The 19,769-nt window shown below is 39.7% G+C and overlaps 1 protein-coding gene across 2 annotated transcripts; it reads left to right on the forward strand.

Moving 5' to 3' along the window:
• The first annotated feature begins 634 nt into the window (after positions 1-634).
• On the forward strand, positions 635-18,945 carry sars1 (seryl-tRNA synthetase 1). Of its 2 annotated transcripts, XM_063015700.1 has the most exons (12): positions 635-826; positions 2,454-2,524; positions 6,090-6,170; positions 8,841-8,999; positions 9,130-9,273; positions 10,701-10,856; positions 13,540-13,761; positions 13,950-14,079; positions 14,771-14,928; positions 15,037-15,166; positions 16,206-16,336; positions 18,303-18,945. In XM_063015700.1, exons 1-12 carry the CDS (start codon positions 691-693, stop codon positions 18,306-18,308), a joined length of 1,524 nt encoding a protein of 507 aa, XP_062871770.1. In that variant the 5' UTR covers positions 635-690; the 3' UTR covers positions 18,309-18,945. The 2 variants fall into 2 exon arrangements, with proteins under 2 accessions (XP_062871770.1, XP_062871768.1); XM_063015698.1 differs by lacking the exon at positions 18,303-18,945 and having other exon boundaries at positions 16,206-16,877.
• The last annotated feature ends 824 nt before the right edge of the window (positions 18,946-19,769 follow it).

Consider the following 19,769-nt stretch of genomic DNA (forward strand, 5'->3'; position numbering starts at 1 on the left):
GCTGCTGGAGTTTTTAAATACCGTGTCCACTCACTGTCCACTCTGTTAGACCCTCCTACCTAGTTGGTCCACCTTGTAGATGTAAGGTCAGAGACGATTGCTCATCTATTGCTGCTGTTTGAGTTGGTCATCTTTTAGACCTTCATCAGTGATCACAGTACGCTGCCCACGGGGCGCTGTTGGCTGGATATATTTTTAGTTGGTGGACTATTCTCAGTCCAGCAGTGACAGTGAGGTGTTTAAAAACTCCATTAGCATTGCTGTATCTTATCCACTCATACCAGCACAACACACACTAACACACCACCACCATGTCAGTGTCACTGCCGTGCTGAGAATGATCCACCACCTAAATAATACCTACTCTGTAGTGGTCCTGTGGGGTTCTGACCATTGAAGAACAGGGTGAAAGGGGGCTAACAAAGCATGGACAGTGAGTGTAGAAACAAGGAGGTGGTTTTAATGTTATGGCTGATCGGTGTATTTCACCACGGAATACATCTAAAAATGGCGTATGACCCACAATCCACTTCGGTTTTACGTCACCTGTCAAAGACCGATTGAGAGCCAGTTGCCTTTCTGCCAGTGACAGGCAGAACACACTTGGTCCCGCCCTACTAGAAAAATCCTGTTCCATTACTCCACGCCGGCCGCTTCCCTGCCAGTTGAATCTCTCACTATCGCAGCATAATGGTGCTCGATCTGGACCTGTTTCGGACGGATAAAGGAGGCGATCCAGAAATTGTAAGAGAGACGCAAAGGAAAAGATTCAAAGATGTGTCCCTGGTGGATAAACTGGTTCAGACGGATACAGAATGGAGGAAGTGTAAGTATCGCGCTAGTATACTAACACAGCTAGCTGATGCAACATCCCACATGTCTGTCGTCCTGCCTCTAATTGAAATATACAAATAGCTAATTCCACTGAAACCAAACGACCACGTATTATGCATACACATGCAATTAAATAATTATACATTATTAATATTTTGTTCATATTACATATGAGACACCGGTGTCGTATGTTAACAACTCACCTGTCTTGTTTCGCTTTGCAAATGATTAATATCCTCGCTTTTTAAAACCACTTTAATCTACATGTAAAATGAATGTACTGACACTACTCAAGACTATCTTGTACGAAGTTCTATTAGGTATGATGTCAAACCTCTAGGTGCATTCTGATGCAACCTTTCGGTTGAATGAAAATGGCTCTGAGGAAAAATACACCGATCAACCATAACATTAAAACCACCTCCTTGTTTCTGCACTCACTGTCCATGTTATCAGCTCCACTTACCATATAGAAGCACTTTGTAGTTCTACAATTACTGACTGTAGTCCATCTGTTTCTCTGCATGCTGCATGCTTTGCCCCCTTTCATGCTGTTCTTTAATGGTCAGGACTCTCCCAGGACCACTACAGAGCAGGTATTATTTAGGTGGTGGATCATTCTCAGCACTGCAGTGACACTGACATGGTGGTGGTGTGTTAGTGTGTGTTGTGCTGTTATGAGTGAATAAGACACAGCAGTGCTGCTGGAATTTTTAAACACCTCACTGTCCCTGCTGGACTGAGAATAGTCCACTAGCCAACAGCGCCCCGTGGGCAGCGTCCTGTGACCACTGATGAAGATCTCAAAGATGACCAACTCAAACAGCAGCGATAGATACGCGATCGTCTCTGACTTTACATCTATGAGGTGAACCAAGTAGGTAGGAGTGTCTAATAGAGTAAACATGGTATTTAAAAACTCCAGCAGCGCTGCTGTGTCTGATCCACTCATACCAGCACAACACACACTAACACACCACCACCATGTCATTGTCACTGCAGTGCTGAGAATGACCCACCACTCAAATACCTACTCTGTAGTGGTCCTGGGAAAGTCCTGACCATTGAAGAACAGCATAAAAGGGGGCTAACAAAGCATGCAAAGAAAGAGATGGACTACAGTCAGCTGATAAAATGGACAGTGAGTGTAGAAACAAGGAGGTGGTTTTAATGTTATGGTTGATCAGTGTATATTATGGAATTTATAAGTAAAATTGTACATTAGAAATATTAAACTTCCTAAAGACACGAATGTATAACTAACTATTTCTGAAAAGACAGATTTTGGCCTTGAATAAGTAATTATCGGTTGGGTCACACAGCAATTCAACAATAAAAATGGATGATACAGTATTTGAGTTGCAGAATATTTTGAAAATACTGTCATTATATTGCTAATGTTATTAATCACAACATGATAAAACCATTGGGAACTCAATAAGGACCCTTAAATTTGTTCCAGCTGCAATTTATGTGTAAAGGTGTGTTGCAACCATGCTGAAAACTATGAAGCTGTCACAAAATGTTTATCTTTAAATTATGTACTTAAAAACGTATTATTGAAATGCAGTTGCATTGAACAAATAGCCATCCAATGCCAAATATCCTCTTTCAACCAGGTCGCTTCACTGCTGATAACCTCAACAAGGCAAAGAATATATGCAGCAAGTCTGTTGGTGAAAAAATGAAGGTAAGATTTTGTTTCATTTGAGCCATTTAGAGGTGGACTCGATTGTGTGCTTCCGATCATTGTTCTGCTGCTACAGTCAAGCCGGAAAGTCTGCACATCACGTTCACCTTCTCCACGTTTTATTACATTACAGACTCATTCTATAATAGATTGAGTTCTTTTTTTGTCATAAAATTCTACACAAAAATAGCCACAATGACAAAGTGAAAGCAGGTTTTTAAACATTTGTGCTAATTTATTCAAAATGTAAAATATCAAGTGTGCACACCCTTTGATATGACACCTAAAAATGAGCTGAGGTGCATTTTGTTTTCTCTGATACTGCTTGAGATGTTTCTACAATTTAATTGGAGTCCACCTGTGGTAAATTCAATTGATTGGACATGATTGGGGATTGCCAACACCTGCCTATATACGTCCCACAGTTGACAGTGCATATCAGAGCAAACTCCAAGCAAACTGAAAGAAATTATCTTCAGACCTCAGAAACAGGATTGTGTCGAGGCATAGATCTGGAGAAGGGTACAGAAAAATTGCTGCAGCTTTACAAGTCCCAAAGTGCACAGTGGCCACCAAAAATTTTCCTAGACCTAGAAGACGGGCCTTGGCCAGGGAGGTGAGCAGGAACCCGAGGGTCACTCTGACAGAGCTCCAGCGTATCTTTGTGGAGATGGGAGACCCTATCAACCATCCAGGCAGCACTCCACAAGTCATGCCTTTATGGTTGAGTGGCCAGACGGAAGCTACTCCTTAGTAAAAGACACATGACTGCCCGCTTGGAGTTTGCCAAAAGGCACCTAGAGGACTCTCAAACCATGAGAAACAAGATTCTCTGGTCTGATGAAACCAAAATTTCACAGAACTTTTTGGCCTGAATACCAAGCATCACATCTGGAGGAAACCAAGCACCGCTCATCACCTGGCTAATGTCATCCCTACAGTGAAGCATGGTGGTGGCAGCATCATGATGTGGGGATGTTTTTCGGGCGACTAGTCCTGATAGAGGGAAAGATGAAAGCATGATCCAACACCACCACGACCTGCACATGGCACACAGCCAAGAGAACAAATCAGTGGCTTCAGAGAAAGTCTGTGAATGTCCTTGAATGGCCCAGCCACTTCCATCTGTGGAACAAGCTGAAAATGGCTGTGTACCGACACTCCCCATCTAACCTGACAGAGCTTGCAAGGATTTGCCAAGAGGAATGGGCAAAAATGTCCAGAAACAAGTGTGCCAAGCTCGTAGCTTCTTTCCCAAGACACATTAAAGCTGTAATTGCTGCATGTGCTTTTCATTGCAATTTGAAGACTCAACAGATGTTATCGATACTGCACAGTTGTACATTTTTCAGGGTGCTGATTGTACTGCAGATCTGCAGTGTTAACCCCACCATCTGACGTTCAAAGTCAAGGGCCTCTGCTGGACAATTTTGGAACTTGCTGGCTGAGGAAAAATATCCAAACAAGAAAATGTGCCATGTATTCAACAGCATTTTTTGGATCAACCTACTTATGTGATTTAACCTTTTCCCACATGAAAGTAATTAAGTATAAATATCGGTCCACTCTTACTGATGAACACTTGGAAGGCTGCTTGAGAATTGGCATCAGCAGCTACTGTCCAGATTACACAAACCTGGCTGACACCATTCAGTACAAATCATTAGAATAAAGTTAGTGTGCCCTGTAATGCTGAATATGAATATAGGCAAATGAAGCGCATTGAAAAAAAAAAAAAAAAAGCTTCAAAGCTTTTTTTGAAAAATGATGAGGCCAACCTTTAAAAGAAGATCTGTCAACTGAAAATAGTAGATCTCAAGCCCCTGACCTACAGATTAGAGATCTGTAGGCTGGGTCAGTTTTAGTTCATCGTGATCAGACTTTCCAAGGTGCAAAGAAGCTGCAGCTTTATAAACCCCCGAGATGTTAGTGTAGACCTGGTCCAGTATATTATCACCTGTGGTCGGGAAGTTGATCTTCTTATGAAATTTAGGCAGCACTTTTTTTTTTTTTCGACGTGATTGAATTCTCCTGCCACAATTACAATTGCCTTTGGCTGTGAATTTTCTGGTTGTTTATAGCTCTACACCGATCAACCATAACATTAAAACCACCTCCTTGTTTCTACACTCACTGTCCATTTTATCAGCTCCACTTACCATATAGAAGCACTTTGTAGTTCTACAATTACTGACTGTAGTCCATCTGTTTCTCTACATACTTTATTAGCCTGCTTTCACCCTGATCTTCAATGGTCAGGACCCCCACAAGACCACCAAAGAGCAGGTATTATTTAGGTGCTGGATCATTCTCAGCACTGCAGTGACAGTGACATGGTGGTGGTGTGTTAGTGTGTGTTGTGCTGGTATGAGTGGATCAGGCACAACAGCGCTGCTGGAGTTTTTAAATACCGTGTTCACTTACTGTTCACTCTATTAGACACTCCTATCTAGTTGGTCCACCTTGTAGATGTAAAGTCAGAGACGATCACTCATCTATTGCTGCTGTTTGAGTTAGTCATCTTCTAGACCAACGCCCACGGGGCGCTGTTGGCTGAATATTTTTGGTTGGTGGACTATACTCAGTCCAGCAATGACAGTGAGGTGTTTAAAAACTCCAGCAGCACTGCTGTATCTGATCCACTCATACCAGCACAACACACACTAACACACCACCACCATGTCATTGTCACTGCAGTGCTGAGAATGATCCACCACCTAAATAATACCGGCTCTGTGGTGGTCCTGTGGGGGTCCTTACCATTGAAGAACAGCATGAAATGGGGCTAACAAAGCATGCAGAGAGACAGATGGACTACAGTAAGTAATTGATTAATAGAAATAAATAATGTTACATGTTTAAACATTTCCTACCATGGTAAATCATTGTTAATAATTATTGTGAGGAATCATTAACGTGATCATACAGTCTCTTCACATATATGAATATTTATCATTATTAAACATAATATTATCATTAAAGGTGAACCGTGCAACTTTATGTTATTCAGGAAGTTTGTATCAAACAAGCAGCCCTTTGTATTACTCAGTACCCTTGAAGTAGCTCTCACTTTCGAAAAGGTTGGTGACCCCTACATTAGTCGTTTTTACCAGCAGTTTTAATTCGTCCAGTTTGTTGCTGAGAGAGCGCACGTTGAAAAGAAGTATGCTGGGAAGTGCTGGTCTAAAACCACTTCTCTGAAGACGCTGCCTCGTCTTCCATGAGCTTTCCACCTCTGCGGCTCATTGTTACGTGAGGGCGGCTTGTGATTTCCCGGCTGGTCAGTCATGTAATGTGCAATTTTTATTTTATTCAAATAATGAGAAAGCATTATCTCCAGCTCCAGTTTCTGTATTTGTACTGTTTTCACAACCAGTTGCACATAAAATAGATTTTGCTTGATGGTTACTTGATTACATACCTAATTAATGCCAGTCTATATTCATGCAATGAAATGGCACAAAGCTACTTTTTGAGTTAAATTATGCTAAATACCTTTTTGTGTGTGTTTTTTTTTTTTTGAAAAATTTGTTTTTTTTTCTGAAATGTTCTTCACCTTGAGCAGAAAAAGGAGCCAGTTGGTGATGATGACACACTGCCACAGGAATTTCAGAACTTGGAGACTATAACAGCAGAAACATTAGCGGTGAGTCAGGTTCAGTTTTGTATTAACACATTTACTAGCCCTGTCAAAACCTTAAACTGATCTCTATCTATCTATCCATCCATCCATCCATCCATTCATCCATCCATCCATACATCCATACATCCATCTACACACAGTGGTACCTTGTAACTAGACGTACCCTGAACTCGAAATCTTTGAAACTCGACGCCCTTCGTCGAGAAATTTGTGCCTTTAAACTCAACATTTACCTTAAACTTGACATGTGTGCGACCGCCGCTTTGCTCAAATCTGAGACGAATCTGCATTTGTGTGGATTAACTGTCAAATTCACTCTAAAAGCGTCCACATGTATATGTTTAGCTGGTTTTTCCTCCTGTTTCACTTGTAAACTTGTATTATAGCTCGGGGTTCTGAGAATTGTAAGAATCAGCTTTTCAGAGAGAGTCTAAAATGCTTATCGTTAAAAAAAAGCATAACACGACTTAATGTATGAAAAGAACGACATGGCACTAAACCTGTCTTAATTATTACTGCTCATAAGTTCTCTCCACTATTGAAATTCATTGCTCGCACACGTTCTTTTTAAATCATTTCTTTTTAAAATCGGATCCAAAACACAATAAAAATTTGGAGTCTAAATATTTTCTTATGTTGAACCTGTCAATTACATTGTACAAGTAGTAAATATCCTTTGGTCTTATCTTTAATTTTACTGGGGAGAATTGGATCTTTAAGCAAGACAATGCTACACGACTAGAAATGCTCGACATTGGGTGGAAGAGCATGACTAAGACTTCCAAGTACTACCCTGGCTCCCTAATCCCCCAGACTTAAACCCAATTGAGCACCTGTGTTCGCTCTATGAATCACACACCCCCTCCCCCCTATATGCACCCTTCAGCAGCTATGGGATGCACTGCAGTCAGTATGGCTCCAGATACCTGTGACAACCTACCAGGATCTTACTGAGTCACTCCCCGCCCATCTAGCTGCTGTCCAAGCTGTACATGGCGGTTACTCTGGAAATTAGCCGGTCATAATAATATGACTCGACTGTGTGTAATGGATGTATAGGTGTATATATACACTGATCAGCCATAACATTAGCCATAACATGATCCACCACCTAAATAATACCTGCTCTGTGGTGGTCCTGTGGTGGTCCTGACCATTAAAGAACAGGGTGAAAGCAGGCTAAAACAGTATGTAGAGAAACAGATGGACTACAGTCAGTAATAGTAGAACTACAAAGTGCTTCTATATAGGGTTGGGCGGTATGACGGTATACCGCGGTATTTAAAAATGGTGACGGTATTTTTTTAAAACGTGAAGCGCCAAATTTCTGCTTCAGGTTTACCTTAAAAACTGAGACTTTAGGACATGCGCGCATCCACAGTAACGGAGGGGTGGGAAAGGTAGGCGGTTGGAGCTCGCTGATTGGTTGTGGAGGTGATCACTGAGGTGATAACACAAAAACTAGTGCGCGCTCTACATAGACGCGTTTTACGTCATCCTATGCGCGCTCCCGAGAAGGAGGCTGTTTGAAACCTTAATAAGCTGTAGTTCGGTATCTTATCATTTCAAGAACGAGTGAGCATCGGAAGTGTCCTTGGCTTAAAACATGGCTGACGGTGCGGAGAAACGGAATTATTTTCAAACGTAAATAAATGATTATTGAACTTGTATAAACTTGCACATGTGTTTTTATTTGCAAAATCGAGCTTGTGAGTTGACATGCTTGCGCACTGTGCTATCCCATCCCATTGGTTTGAATGGCAAAATGCTAACTGTTAGCTTAGTATAAGACAGCCCCGATATTAATATCAATGATGAACGATCATGAACATTTTGCTACCTTGCCTTAAATGTAGGCATAATTCAAACAACACTTCAATGAGAAAAAAGATTTATTTTAAAAGGAAACTACAGGAAAAAGACAGACTGTGGTTGCATTGCATTAAGTTTCATCCTCTCTTGTGCAGAGATGTGTTTGTGCCTGTGTTTGTTTCTGCTTTAAAACATACATGCCATGAACCAATCAGATTTAACATCATTAAACGAGTTTTTTCTCAATTATTTGTCATAATACTACTAGCGCTCTCTTTATCTGTGTGTGTGTGTGTGTGTGTGTGTGTGTGTGTGTGTGTGTGTGTGTGTGTGTGTGTGTGTGTCGCTCGATCCCCGTGATAACTGCGCAGTTCTAATCGGCTGTATTTCACCCACTCCGCTTTGCATCAGTAGACGGAATTAATCAGTCATTATAAAATAAAAATATATGTAGAGAGCTCCCTAGCTTTTCGAACACACCCTATATATCGGGTTCCTTTAGTTCATTTCAAAGAGCCGTTCAAGAGAATCGGATCGTTCGCGAACGACCCATCACTAACAGACAGACGCCCCCTCCCCCTACGCGCCTGCGCGGTAATACCGTATACCGCTGTATTTTTTGATGACGGTATGAAAATCGGCAATATCGCCCAACCCTACTTCTATATGATAAGTGGAGCTGATAAAATGGACAGTGAGTGTAGAAACAAGGAGGTGGTTTTTAATGTTATGGCTGTTCAGTGTATGTCTGTGACTTAGAAGAGTTTGCCATATTTCTAGAAAATAAACCCACACACGTGTGATATTTGTTTTAACATAATATTGTCCTTCTCTAAATCTGTATATCTTGTGCCTTTACAGACATTAACTGTGACTCAGATTAAGAAGCTTCGGGTGTTGGTGGATGACGCAATTCAAAAAACTGAAAATGAGAGGTTGAAGCTAGAGGCTGAGCGTTTTGAGTACCTGAGAGAGATCGGCAACCTCCTGCACCCATCTGTTCCTATTAGCAATGATGAGGTAAGATTAGGCAAACACCTTTTTATGGTCATGGTCAACCTTTATATAACATTGTACTGTTGTTTATTGTTATTGTTTATTATTGTTTGTAGATATTTGCTGATAAATATAATTTTAACTTCCTTATTAGGATGCAGATAACAAGGTTGAGTGCACCTGGGGTGACTGCACAGTACAGAAGAAGTACTCTCATGTGGACCTAGTTGTCATGGTGGATGGATATGAAGGAGACAAAGGTGCTATAGTAGCAGGCAGCAGAGGATATTTTTTAAAGGTTGGTCCAAAATAGTACACAACTGGAGCATAATTTATTAATAGCAAACACAGACACTATATATCCCTGTGTATTTTCTAGTGGTTCAGTTTTAAGAGAATTTTATACCAGATATCAGTGTTTGTCTGGGATGAACCATCACACAGTAGAAATGCTGCACACAGTACAGGGGTAATGTGGAAGATGACGACTACTAAGCAAGTTTATGAGATGGGGTGCCCCGGTGGCGCAGCGGGATATTCCGCTGACGCACCAGCACCGAGTTTCTGAACTCCCAGGCTGTTGCCACCGGTCGGCTGAGCGGCATCTGGCGGGCATAATTGGCAGTGCCTGCAGCAGATACTTGGCCACTGTATCTGCAGGGTGGGGACCAGACTGTATGTGGGTCTTCATACACTGTGTAAGGACCCTGATTGGCAGAAGAGACACCCGTGCAGGAAGCCCGGACGAGAAGAGGAGGGCTGTACACGTGTAAAGAAGGCGTGGGCAGCGGCGTGCTCTCCTTGGATGCAAATCTGGAGTCTGTCAGCCACGGAAGACAAATTGGATGCGCTAAATCGGGAGGAAAAATGCATAAAAAAAAAAGTTTATGAGATGGCCAGAGCAGAAAAGAAGCTACTGAACCATGTTAAGTCATGGGCATGTGATGAGGCCTGCTTGACAACATTGAAGGAAGTGTTAAGACAAAATTTGTAAAAAGACTCAGAATATGAGAAAGAACAAGAATAAGCTGAATTGACTTTACAATGTGGATTGCATTATCAGGGGTTAGTCTGCTACAAGTGACAGAAGACAGAGGGCATTGAAAAATAGCTGACCCATCTTTGCTGCCAGCTATTGCAGATTTGCCAAGTGTTTAACATTTTCTGATCTCATTCTCCAGCTTTAAATAATGTGTTGGACAGTTCTAGACCCAGTTGCTGCAGTTGCTTTTGAAAAATTAACAAAATAAGACTATATTGCCAAAAGTATGTGAACAGCTTATCATAAGCTTGTTGAATATTCAATTTCAGATTCTTTGGAATTAAGAAGCAAGTGACTCATTCCTTAAGTCTTTAACAGCCTCCACCTTTCTGGGAAGACCACAAGTAAAGTGTTCCAGTAAGAATATTCATCTGGAGTTCCTAGTACAGGAAATAGCTATCCTTAACTATTACCACACAGTTAGATGCATATAATGTTAAACACTTGTTAGCAGTGGGTGTGAAACCCCTGAACCCAATAATGATGAGGGTTGTTCACATACATTTGGCCATATAGAGGGTATGGAATTTGAGTGCCTAAACAAAAGTGCCTTAACTCTTGCATTCTGCCACAGACTTGACCTTTAATAAAAGACGAATTTATATGATAAAACAAAGCATTTTTTCATGTTTTTTTTCATTACTGATGCTCTTGTTTAATGATTGTTGATGCAATTCTTATAGGGTCCTTTAGTTTTCCTGGAACAAGCTTTGATTAACTATGCCCTGCGGATTCTCTACAGCAAGAACTACACAATGCTCTACACTCCATTCTTCATGAGAAAAGAGGTTATGCAAGAAGTCGCTCAGCTTAGCCAGTTCGACGATGAACTCTATAAGGTTTGTTGTCTTTTATAGCCACTGTACATCATTACCAATAATGCGATACAATGAAATACAGTGGTGTTCAAAAAAATAGCAGTGATTTTAAAAAAGCGAATAAAGCACAAAATCATTATAATAACTTTTATTTTTATAAATGCAAATGCACTGAAACTTTAATTCTAACTTTAATTTTAGCCAGTTTGTGTTCATCCTTTACAGAAAATTAAGAAAAATGAATATTAGGCTGTTCAAAAAAATAGCAGTGCCAGCATTTTTCTTTAAAAACTAAAAAAAATTATCTATAACATGAAAAAAAGTTTGAGGTTTCACTTTACTTTAAATTACTAAACTAATATTTAGTGGCATGACAATTGTTTCCGAGATCTGTGTTGCATGGAGTCGACCAACTTCTGGCACCTCTGAACAGGTATTCCAGTCCAGGATGATTAGACGACATTCCACAGTTCTTCTGCAATTTTGGGTTTTGCCTTAAAAAAAACACGCTTCAGATATCAGCCCACAAGTTCTCTATGGGATTGAAGTCAGGGGATTGGGCTGGCCACTCTATTACCTCAATTTTGTTTGTCTGTAACCAAGATGTTTTGGGTCATTGTCATGTTGAAACACCCATTTTAAGGACATTTCTTCTCCAACATAGGGCAACATGATCTCCTCAAGTATTCTGATATATTTAAACTGATCCATGATCCCTCGTATGTGATAAATAGGTGTAACACCATGGTATGAAAAATCCCCATATCATCATTTTGTACCACCATGCTTTACTGTCTTCACAGTGAACTTTGGCTCGAATTCAGTGCTCGAGGGTCGTCTGACATACTGTCTACGGCCACTAGACCCAAAAAGAACAATTTTGCTTTCACCAGTCCACAAAATGTTGAGCCATTTCTCTTTGGACCAGTCAATGTGTTCCTTGGCAAATTTTAACCCATTCAGGACTTGTATTTTTCTTAACAACGGGACTTTGCAAGGAGTTCTTGTTGGTAAATTGGCTTCACTTAATCATCTTCTGTACTCACTGGTAACTTCAGATGTTCCTTGATCTATCTGGAGGTGATCATTGGCTGAGTATTTGCCATTCTGGCTATTCTTCGATCCATTCGAACAGTAGTTCCACGCTTCCTTCTGCGTCTTTCAGGTTTTGGTTGTCACTTTAAGGCATTTGAGATCATTTTAGCTGAGCAGCCGATAATTTGCTGCACTTCCCTGTATGTTTTTCCCTCTACAATCAACTTTTTAATCAAAGTACGCTGTTCATCAGAACAATGTCTGGAACAACCCATTTTACCCAGTATTTCAGAAGGAAATGTGCTATGACCAACCTGTGCAACATTTGCCACCCTCCTACCTTAAATAAGGGCAAAAACTGACACCAGTTCTTCTGCAGAATGCATGACTTCACCAATTGAAATTCTCACTTCTATTATTTTGAACAACCCCCTTTCAATCAATGCTTCGATTACTCAGAATGAGCGGCATGCATGTCCTAATTGTTGGGTTTGTTTTGTTTTCATTACTCTACTACACTTTCAAGTAAATTTGTTGCTATGTAGAAATAGCATTTCTACTAAAAACATTGAGGTTGATGGTGTTGGACTGCTAGTTTTTTTGAACACCACTGTACATAGTTATACACCGATCAGTCATAACATTAAAAGCACCTCCTTGTTTCTACACACATTGTCCATTTCATCGGCTTCACTTGCCATATAAAAGCACTTTGTAGTTCTACAATTACTGATTGTAATTATTTCTGTTTCTCTGCATGCTTTGTTAGCCCCTTTCACGCTGTTCTTTAATGATCAGGAATCTCCCAGGACCACTACAGAGTAGGTATTATTTGGGTTGTGGATCATTCTCAGCACTGCAGTGACAATGACATGGTGGTGGTGTGTTAGTGTGTATTGTGCTGGTATGAGTGGATAAGACACAGCAATGCTGATGGAGTTTTTAAACACCTCACCATCACTGCTGGACTGAGAATAGTCCACCAACCAAAACTATCCAGCCAACAGCACCCTGTGGGCAGCGTCCTGTGACCACTGATGATTATCTAGAAGATGACCAACTCAAACAGCAGCAATAGATGAGCGATCGTCTCTGACTTTACATCTACAAGGTGGACCAACTAGGTAGGAGTGTCTAATAGAGTGGACAGTGAGTGGACACGGTATTTAAAAACTCCAGCAGCGCTGCTGTGTCTGATCCACTCATACCAGCACAACGTCACTGTCACTGCAGTGCTGAGAATCATCCACCACCCAAATAATACCTTCTCTGTGGTGGCCCTGTGAGGGTCCTGACCATTGAAGAACAGGGTGAAAGCAGGCTAAAAAAGTATGCCGAGAAACAGATGGACTACAGTCAGTAATTGTAGAACTACAAAGTGCTTCTATATGGTAAGTGGAGCTGATAAAATAGACAATGAGTGCGAAAACAAGGAGGTGGTTTTAATGTTGGCTGATTAGTGTATACTGTAGTGCTATAAATCGTGAACCCATTTTTTAAAAACGTTTTTTTAAATTATTTATTTATTTATTTTTTAACTTTGTATGGGAATGTTGGTACAATCAAGAATTCATTGTTCCTTTATTAATAGTAAGCTGTTGTGGTCCTATGACATCAGCATGGTGTTTGTGTGTGTGTTCTTATGGATTTACTGAACTTTTTCCTGTAGGTGATTGGAAAGGGCAGTGAACGGTCTGACGACACCTCTGTTGATGAAAAATATTTGATTGCCACTTCAGAACAACCAATTGCAGCCTTTCTCAGAGATGAGTGGCTTAAGCCGGAGGACTTGCCTATCCGCTATGCTGGCTTCTCTACGTGCTTTAGACAGGAAGTGGGTTCTCATGGCCGAGACACCCGTGGCATCTTCAGGGTTCACCAGTTTGAGAAGGTTAGTGTACCTGGTAATGGAGGCAGACCCTTTGTTACACGGCTCAGTAACTTTTTGTGCAATCTGACCCTGTTTTCATATTCTGCTGCTTTGTCAAGTGGGATAAATTCAGTTAGACTTGCACAATAAATTATTACAATGTTACCGTATTTTGATTAAGTAAAATAACATGGCTGTTGTTTCCACAGATAGAACAGTTTGTGTATGCCTCTCCACATGACAACAAATCATGGGAGATGTTTGATGAGATGATTGGAACTGCAGAAAGCTTTTACCAGTCACTCGGAATTCCCTACCGCATTGTCAACATTGTCTCGGGTTGGTCTGCTTTTTAACCTTTACATTAAAAAAAATTTAAAAAATTTATTAACTGAAACTGTGAAACTTAATTATGTTTGTTTTAACTGTGACTTGTTGAACATGCTTAAAAGGCTTTGTCATGGGTCGCTCAGATGGCGCAGCGGTAAAAACACGCTAGAACCAGAGCTGGGATCTCGAACACATCATATCGAATCTCAGCTCTGCCTGCCGGCTAAGGCTGAGCGGCCACATGAACAATGATTGGCCTGTTGTTCAGATATGGGCGGGACTAAGCCAGACGGGGTCTCTCTCCCATGACTGGTGCAATTACAACCTCTGCTGGCTGATTAATGGCGCCTGCACAGAGATGAGAAAAGAGTTCTCTCAGGGTGTGTCTCTCCGTACACAACGCTGAGCTGCACTGCACTAGTCAAAGTGCAGGTGATGAGATGCATACGGCATGCTGCCCACGTGTCGGAGGGGGCATGGGTTAGCTTTGTTCTCCTCAATCATAGCAGGCATCGGCATTGGTGGAGAGGAAGCATGACGCAATCGGGCAATTGGACGTGCTAAAAGGGAGAAAAAGGGGAGAAAATGCTTTAAAAAAAAAAAAAAAAAAAAAAGGCTTTGTCATAAGGTAACATTTGTTGAGAATGTGCTGTAGTTTTGTTGAAATTCCCCTAAACATGCTTTGGTTTATGTCTGGTAGGTTCTTTAAACCATGCGGCCAGTAAGAAGCTGGATCTGGAGGCTTGGTTTCCGGGCTCTCAGGCCTTTAGGGAGCTAGTGTCCTGCTCTAACTGCACAGACTATCAGGCCCGTCGCTTGCGTATCCGCTATGGCCAGACAAAGAAAATGATGGACAAGGTAAGATCTGTGTGATATCCCTAAATAAAAATAACAAAAATGTAGTATGTACTACTAATGGAGTTATTTAGGGAAAAAAGTGTAATAAAAATTTTTTCTTTGTTCAAGGCTGAGTTTGTGCACATGCTCAATGCAACCATGTGTGCCACTACCCGTGTAATATGTGCCATTTTGGAAAATTACCAAACAGAAGATGGTATTGTCATTCCAGAGTCACTGAGGGAGTTTATGCCACCAGGTGAGCTTTTATTTACATGTTAAATGACTGAAGTGCATTGACATATACAAAAGTTTCTTAGAACATTAATTGTAACCCTAGCTTGTCCCCATGAAATGAAAACATACCCCCTGTAAGTGCACACTAAGCTTAAATGTCATGTAAATATCTGCAGCAGTTAACATATAACTGATTGACCACTAGAGGGTGTATTACATGGATCAATAAATATACTGCAAGTTATTGAGGGGTTCTTAAAGTACCTGTAACAAACTTGACATGCTATGTGTCCTATAATATTTAATAAAATTGGCGTAAAAGGGCACCAACAAAAATTAAGAAATAAGCTATGCAATGTTTTTGGGGAAATGTTTTGAGGAACTTCACTGTCATTCATGTTGTCAAAATTGTTAAAGAAAAAAATCATGATTGTTGAATAATATTTTATTCAAATTTGTTTGAAAAGGTATAGGTGGTAAATATCAGGGTTGTAATAAGTCATCTAAAGTATAGAAATGTTAAAACAGTTAAGCTGTGCATTTTGAGCCATTGCTTTAACAACATAACAGATGTGTTTATGCCTCACAGCAAGAAGGTCCTGGGTTCTTTCCCCGGGAGGGTAGTCTGGCTCCTTTCTCTGTGGAGTTTGCATGTTTTCCCTGTGTCTGCTTGGGTTTCCTCCTGTCATGTTAGATGACGATCCGATTTCCTTCCACAGTCCAAAAACATGCAGTCAGGTTAATTGGAGACACTGAATTGCCCTATAGCTGAATAGGTGAATGGGGATGTGTGTCTGCCCTGCAATGGACTGGTGTTACTGTGTGCCTTGCACCCATTGAAAAGCTACATTCCCTACATGATGTGGATGCAATGTGAATGTGACACAGTTGTATTTCGGATAATTAGACATTTTATGAGTAATTACAGAAAATATATAGGTATAACATATAAACACATGTTTAAATAATATAACATCACTAGGTAAAAATATCTTGTATGAATGTATGTTGCATATTCCCTTGCTAACACATTTGTTATAATTTTTGTTTCTCTGATTTAGGCCTAAATGAAATAATCAAGTTTGTAAAGCCTGCGCCTATTGACCAAGAGCTGTTAAAGAAACAGAAGAAACAACAAGAAGGAGGGAAGAAAAAAAAGAACCAGGCAGAAAACCCTGATCTGCAAAACAAAGTAGAGAACATGTCAATCAACAACTCTTAGATCTACTATCCCACTCTGCTTTTAACAATTGTTTTTCACAAGGCATCGAATTTCTCTTTAACACTGTTCAGTCATGACAACACTCTACAAATTATACAAATAAAATACAATCAATTTAATTATTCTTTAATGAAAACATCAATAAATGCTTTAATTAGAACAATATGCTAATTTCATTGTAATACTGGTGTAGGGTGCACGACTGTCTTGTTAATGAAGCACAGATGTGTGTTCATAGACAAAACAAATTCTCTAGTAGTGTGTCTAAGATATGAATCGGATAAATAATCTTGTAGTTTATTACATCATAATCTACCTTTTTGCTAAATAATGCATTTAATCCTGCATGCTGTTTTTTGGTTGAGCTACATTTGACATGCCCCTACATCTGGTACCTTTCATGCTTAAAATGAAATGCTTCCTGTTACGGTCAGCCAATTATGTATGTACTATTCTTGCTCTAAATTAATAGTGTGGCATATAAAAATAAATAAAAACGGTCAATATATGATGTCAAGACTTTTTTTTAATTAAACCATGTTTTTGTAAGTTTAATTTTTTAAGTTTGCATTATATACACTAATCAGCCATAACATTAAAACCACCTCCTTGTTTCTTCACACCTTACCACTCCACCACCATGTCACTGCAGTTCTGAGAATGAACTCTACAGAGTAGGTATTATTTAGGTGGTGGATCATTCTCAGCACTGCAGTGACACTGACATGGTGATGGTGTGTTAGTGTGTGTTGTGCTGGTAGGAGTGGATAAGACACAGCAGCACTGATGGAGTTTTTAAACACACTGCTGGACTGAGAATAGTCCACCAACCAAAAAATTTCCAGCCAACAGCACCCTGTAGGCAACGTCCTGTGACCACTGATGAATATCTAGTTGATGACCAACTCAAACAGCAGCAATAGATGAGTAATCGTCTCTGACTTAACATCTACAAGGTGGACCGACTAGGTAGGAGTGTCTAATAGAGTGGACAGTGAGTGGACACGGTATTTAAAAACTCCAGCAGCGTTGCTGTGTCTGATCCACTCATACCATGGTCCTGACCACTGGAAAAACAAGGGTTAAAAGCAGGCTGAAAAAAGCATGCAGAGAAACAGATGGACTACAAAGTGCTTCTATATGGTAAGTGGAGCTGATAAAATGGACAGTGAGTGTAGAAACAAGGAGGTGGTCATACTGTTATGGTTGATAAGTGTATGTATATATTATTTTTTTAATATATTATTATTTAAATATATTATTTAATTATACTTTAGGGAAGATTTAATACTGTTTTTCATTTTGAGACCATGGCTCTTAATGTGGTTTCCTTGATGTCCTCAGTTTTTAATATAGGGGCAGTTAGTGTTGAATAGCTTTTTAAAAGAAATTAAATGATTATTTAAAGCTATGTCTTGTGTTGATTTATTTTAAATTCTTTGAAGGTCTGAAACAAATGTGGACCAACTAGATAGGAGTGTCTAATAGAGTGGACAGTGAGTGGACACTATTGAAAAACTCCAGCAGCGCTGCTCTGTCTGATCCACTCATACCAGCACAACACACACTAACACACCACTACCATGTCAGTGTCACTGCAGTGCTTAGAATGATCCACCACCTAAATAATACCTGCTCTGTGGGGGTCCTGACCATTGAAGAACAGGGTGAAAGCAGGGTAAAAAGGTATGTAGAGAAACAGATGGACTACAGTCAGTAATTGTAGAACTACAAAGTGCTTTTATATGCTAAGTGGAGCTGATAAAATGAACAGTGAGTGTAGAAAAAAAGGAGGTGGTTTTAATGTTATGGCTGATCAGAGTATAAACACATGTTTAAATAATATAACATCACTAGGTAAAAATATCTTGTATGAATGTATGTTGCATATTCCCTTGCTAACACATTTGTTATAATTTTTGTTTCTCTGATTTAGGCCTAAATGAAATAATCAAGTTTGTAAAGCCTGCGCCTATTGACCAAGAGCTGTTAAAGAAACAGAAGAAACAACAAGAAGGAGGGAAGAAAAAAAAGAACCAGGCAGAAAACCCTGATCTGCAAAACAAAGTAGAGAACATGTCAATCAACAACTCTTAGATCTACTATCCCACTCTGCTTTTAACAATTGTTTTTCCACAAGGCATCTAATTTCCCTTTAACACTGTTCAGTCACAACAACACTCTACACATAACAAATTATACGAATGAAATAGAATCAATTTAATTATTCTTTAATGAAAACATCAATAAATGCTTTAATTAGAACAATATGCTAATTTCATTGTAATACTGGTATAGGGTGCACGACTGTCTTGTTAACAAAGCACAGATGTGTGTTCATAGACAAAAATTCTCTAGTAGTGTGTCTAAGATATGAATCAGATAAATAATCTTGTAGTTTATTACGTCATAATCTACATTTAATCCTGCATGCTGTTCTTTGGTTGAGCTACATTTGACATGCCCCTCCATCTTATACCTTTCATGCTTAAAATGAAATGCTTCCTGTTACGGTCAGCCAATCATGTATGTACTATTCTTGCTTGAAATTAATAGTGTGGCATATAAAAATAAATGAAAATGGTCAATATATAAATGGTCAAGACTTCTTAATTAAACCCTGTTTTTGTAAGTTTTAATAGTTTGCATTATATACAGTGGTGTTCAAAAAAATAGCAGTCCAACACCATTAACCTGATGAATCACTGTTTTTAGTAGAAGTGATATTTCTACATAGCAAATAATTTACTTGAAAGTGTAGTAGAGTAATGAAAACAAAACAAACCCAACAATGAGGACATGCATGCCGCTCATTCTGAGTAATCGAAGCATTGATTGAAAGGGGGTTGTTCAAAATAATAGCAGTGAGGAGTTCAATTGGTGAAGTCATGCATTCTGCAGAAGAACGGGTGTCAATTTTGGCCCTTATTTAAGGTAGGAGGGTGGCAAATGTTGCACAGGTTGGTCATAGCGCATTTCCTTCTGAAGTAAGATAAGATAAGATAATCCTTTATTAGTCCCACAGTGGAAATACTGGGTAAAATGGGTTGTTCCAGACATTGTTCTGATGAACAGCGTACTTTGATTAAAAAGTTGATTGTAGATGGAAAAAACATACAGAGAAGTGCAGCAAATTATAAGCTGCTCAGCTAAAATGATCTCAAATGCCTTGAAGTGAACAACCAAAACCTGAAAGACGCAGAAGGAAGCGTGGAACTACTGTTCAAAAGGATTGAAGAATAGCCAAAATGGCAAATACTCAGCCAACGATCATCTCCAGAAAGATCAAGGAACATGTGAAGTTACCAGTGAGTACAGAAGATGATTAAGTGAAGCCAATTTACCAGCTAAAACTCCTTGCAAAGTCCCGTTGTTAAGAAAAAAACATGTCCTGAATGGGTTC

Source organism: Trichomycterus rosablanca, chromosome 19 (genome assembly GCF_030014385.1).
Source record: "Trichomycterus rosablanca isolate fTriRos1 chromosome 19, fTriRos1.hap1, whole genome shotgun sequence".
Lineage (NCBI taxonomy): Eukaryota > Metazoa > Chordata > Actinopteri > Siluriformes > Trichomycteridae > Trichomycterus > Trichomycterus rosablanca.

Bases quoted from the DNA above. Each gene is read 5' to 3' on its own strand.
- sars1 (XM_063015698.1), top strand. From the start codon at position 691: ATGGTGCTCGATCTGGACCTGTTTCGGACGGATAAAGGAGGCGATCCA. The intron at 9,274-10,700 runs GTTGGTCCAAAA...CAATTCTTATAG, and splicing joins GCAGAGGATATTTTTTAAAG to GGTCCTTTAGTTTTCCTGGA. The intron at 13,762-13,949 runs GTTAGTGTACCT...TTGTTTCCACAG, and splicing joins GGGTTCACCAGTTTGAGAAG to ATAGAACAGTTTGTGTATGC.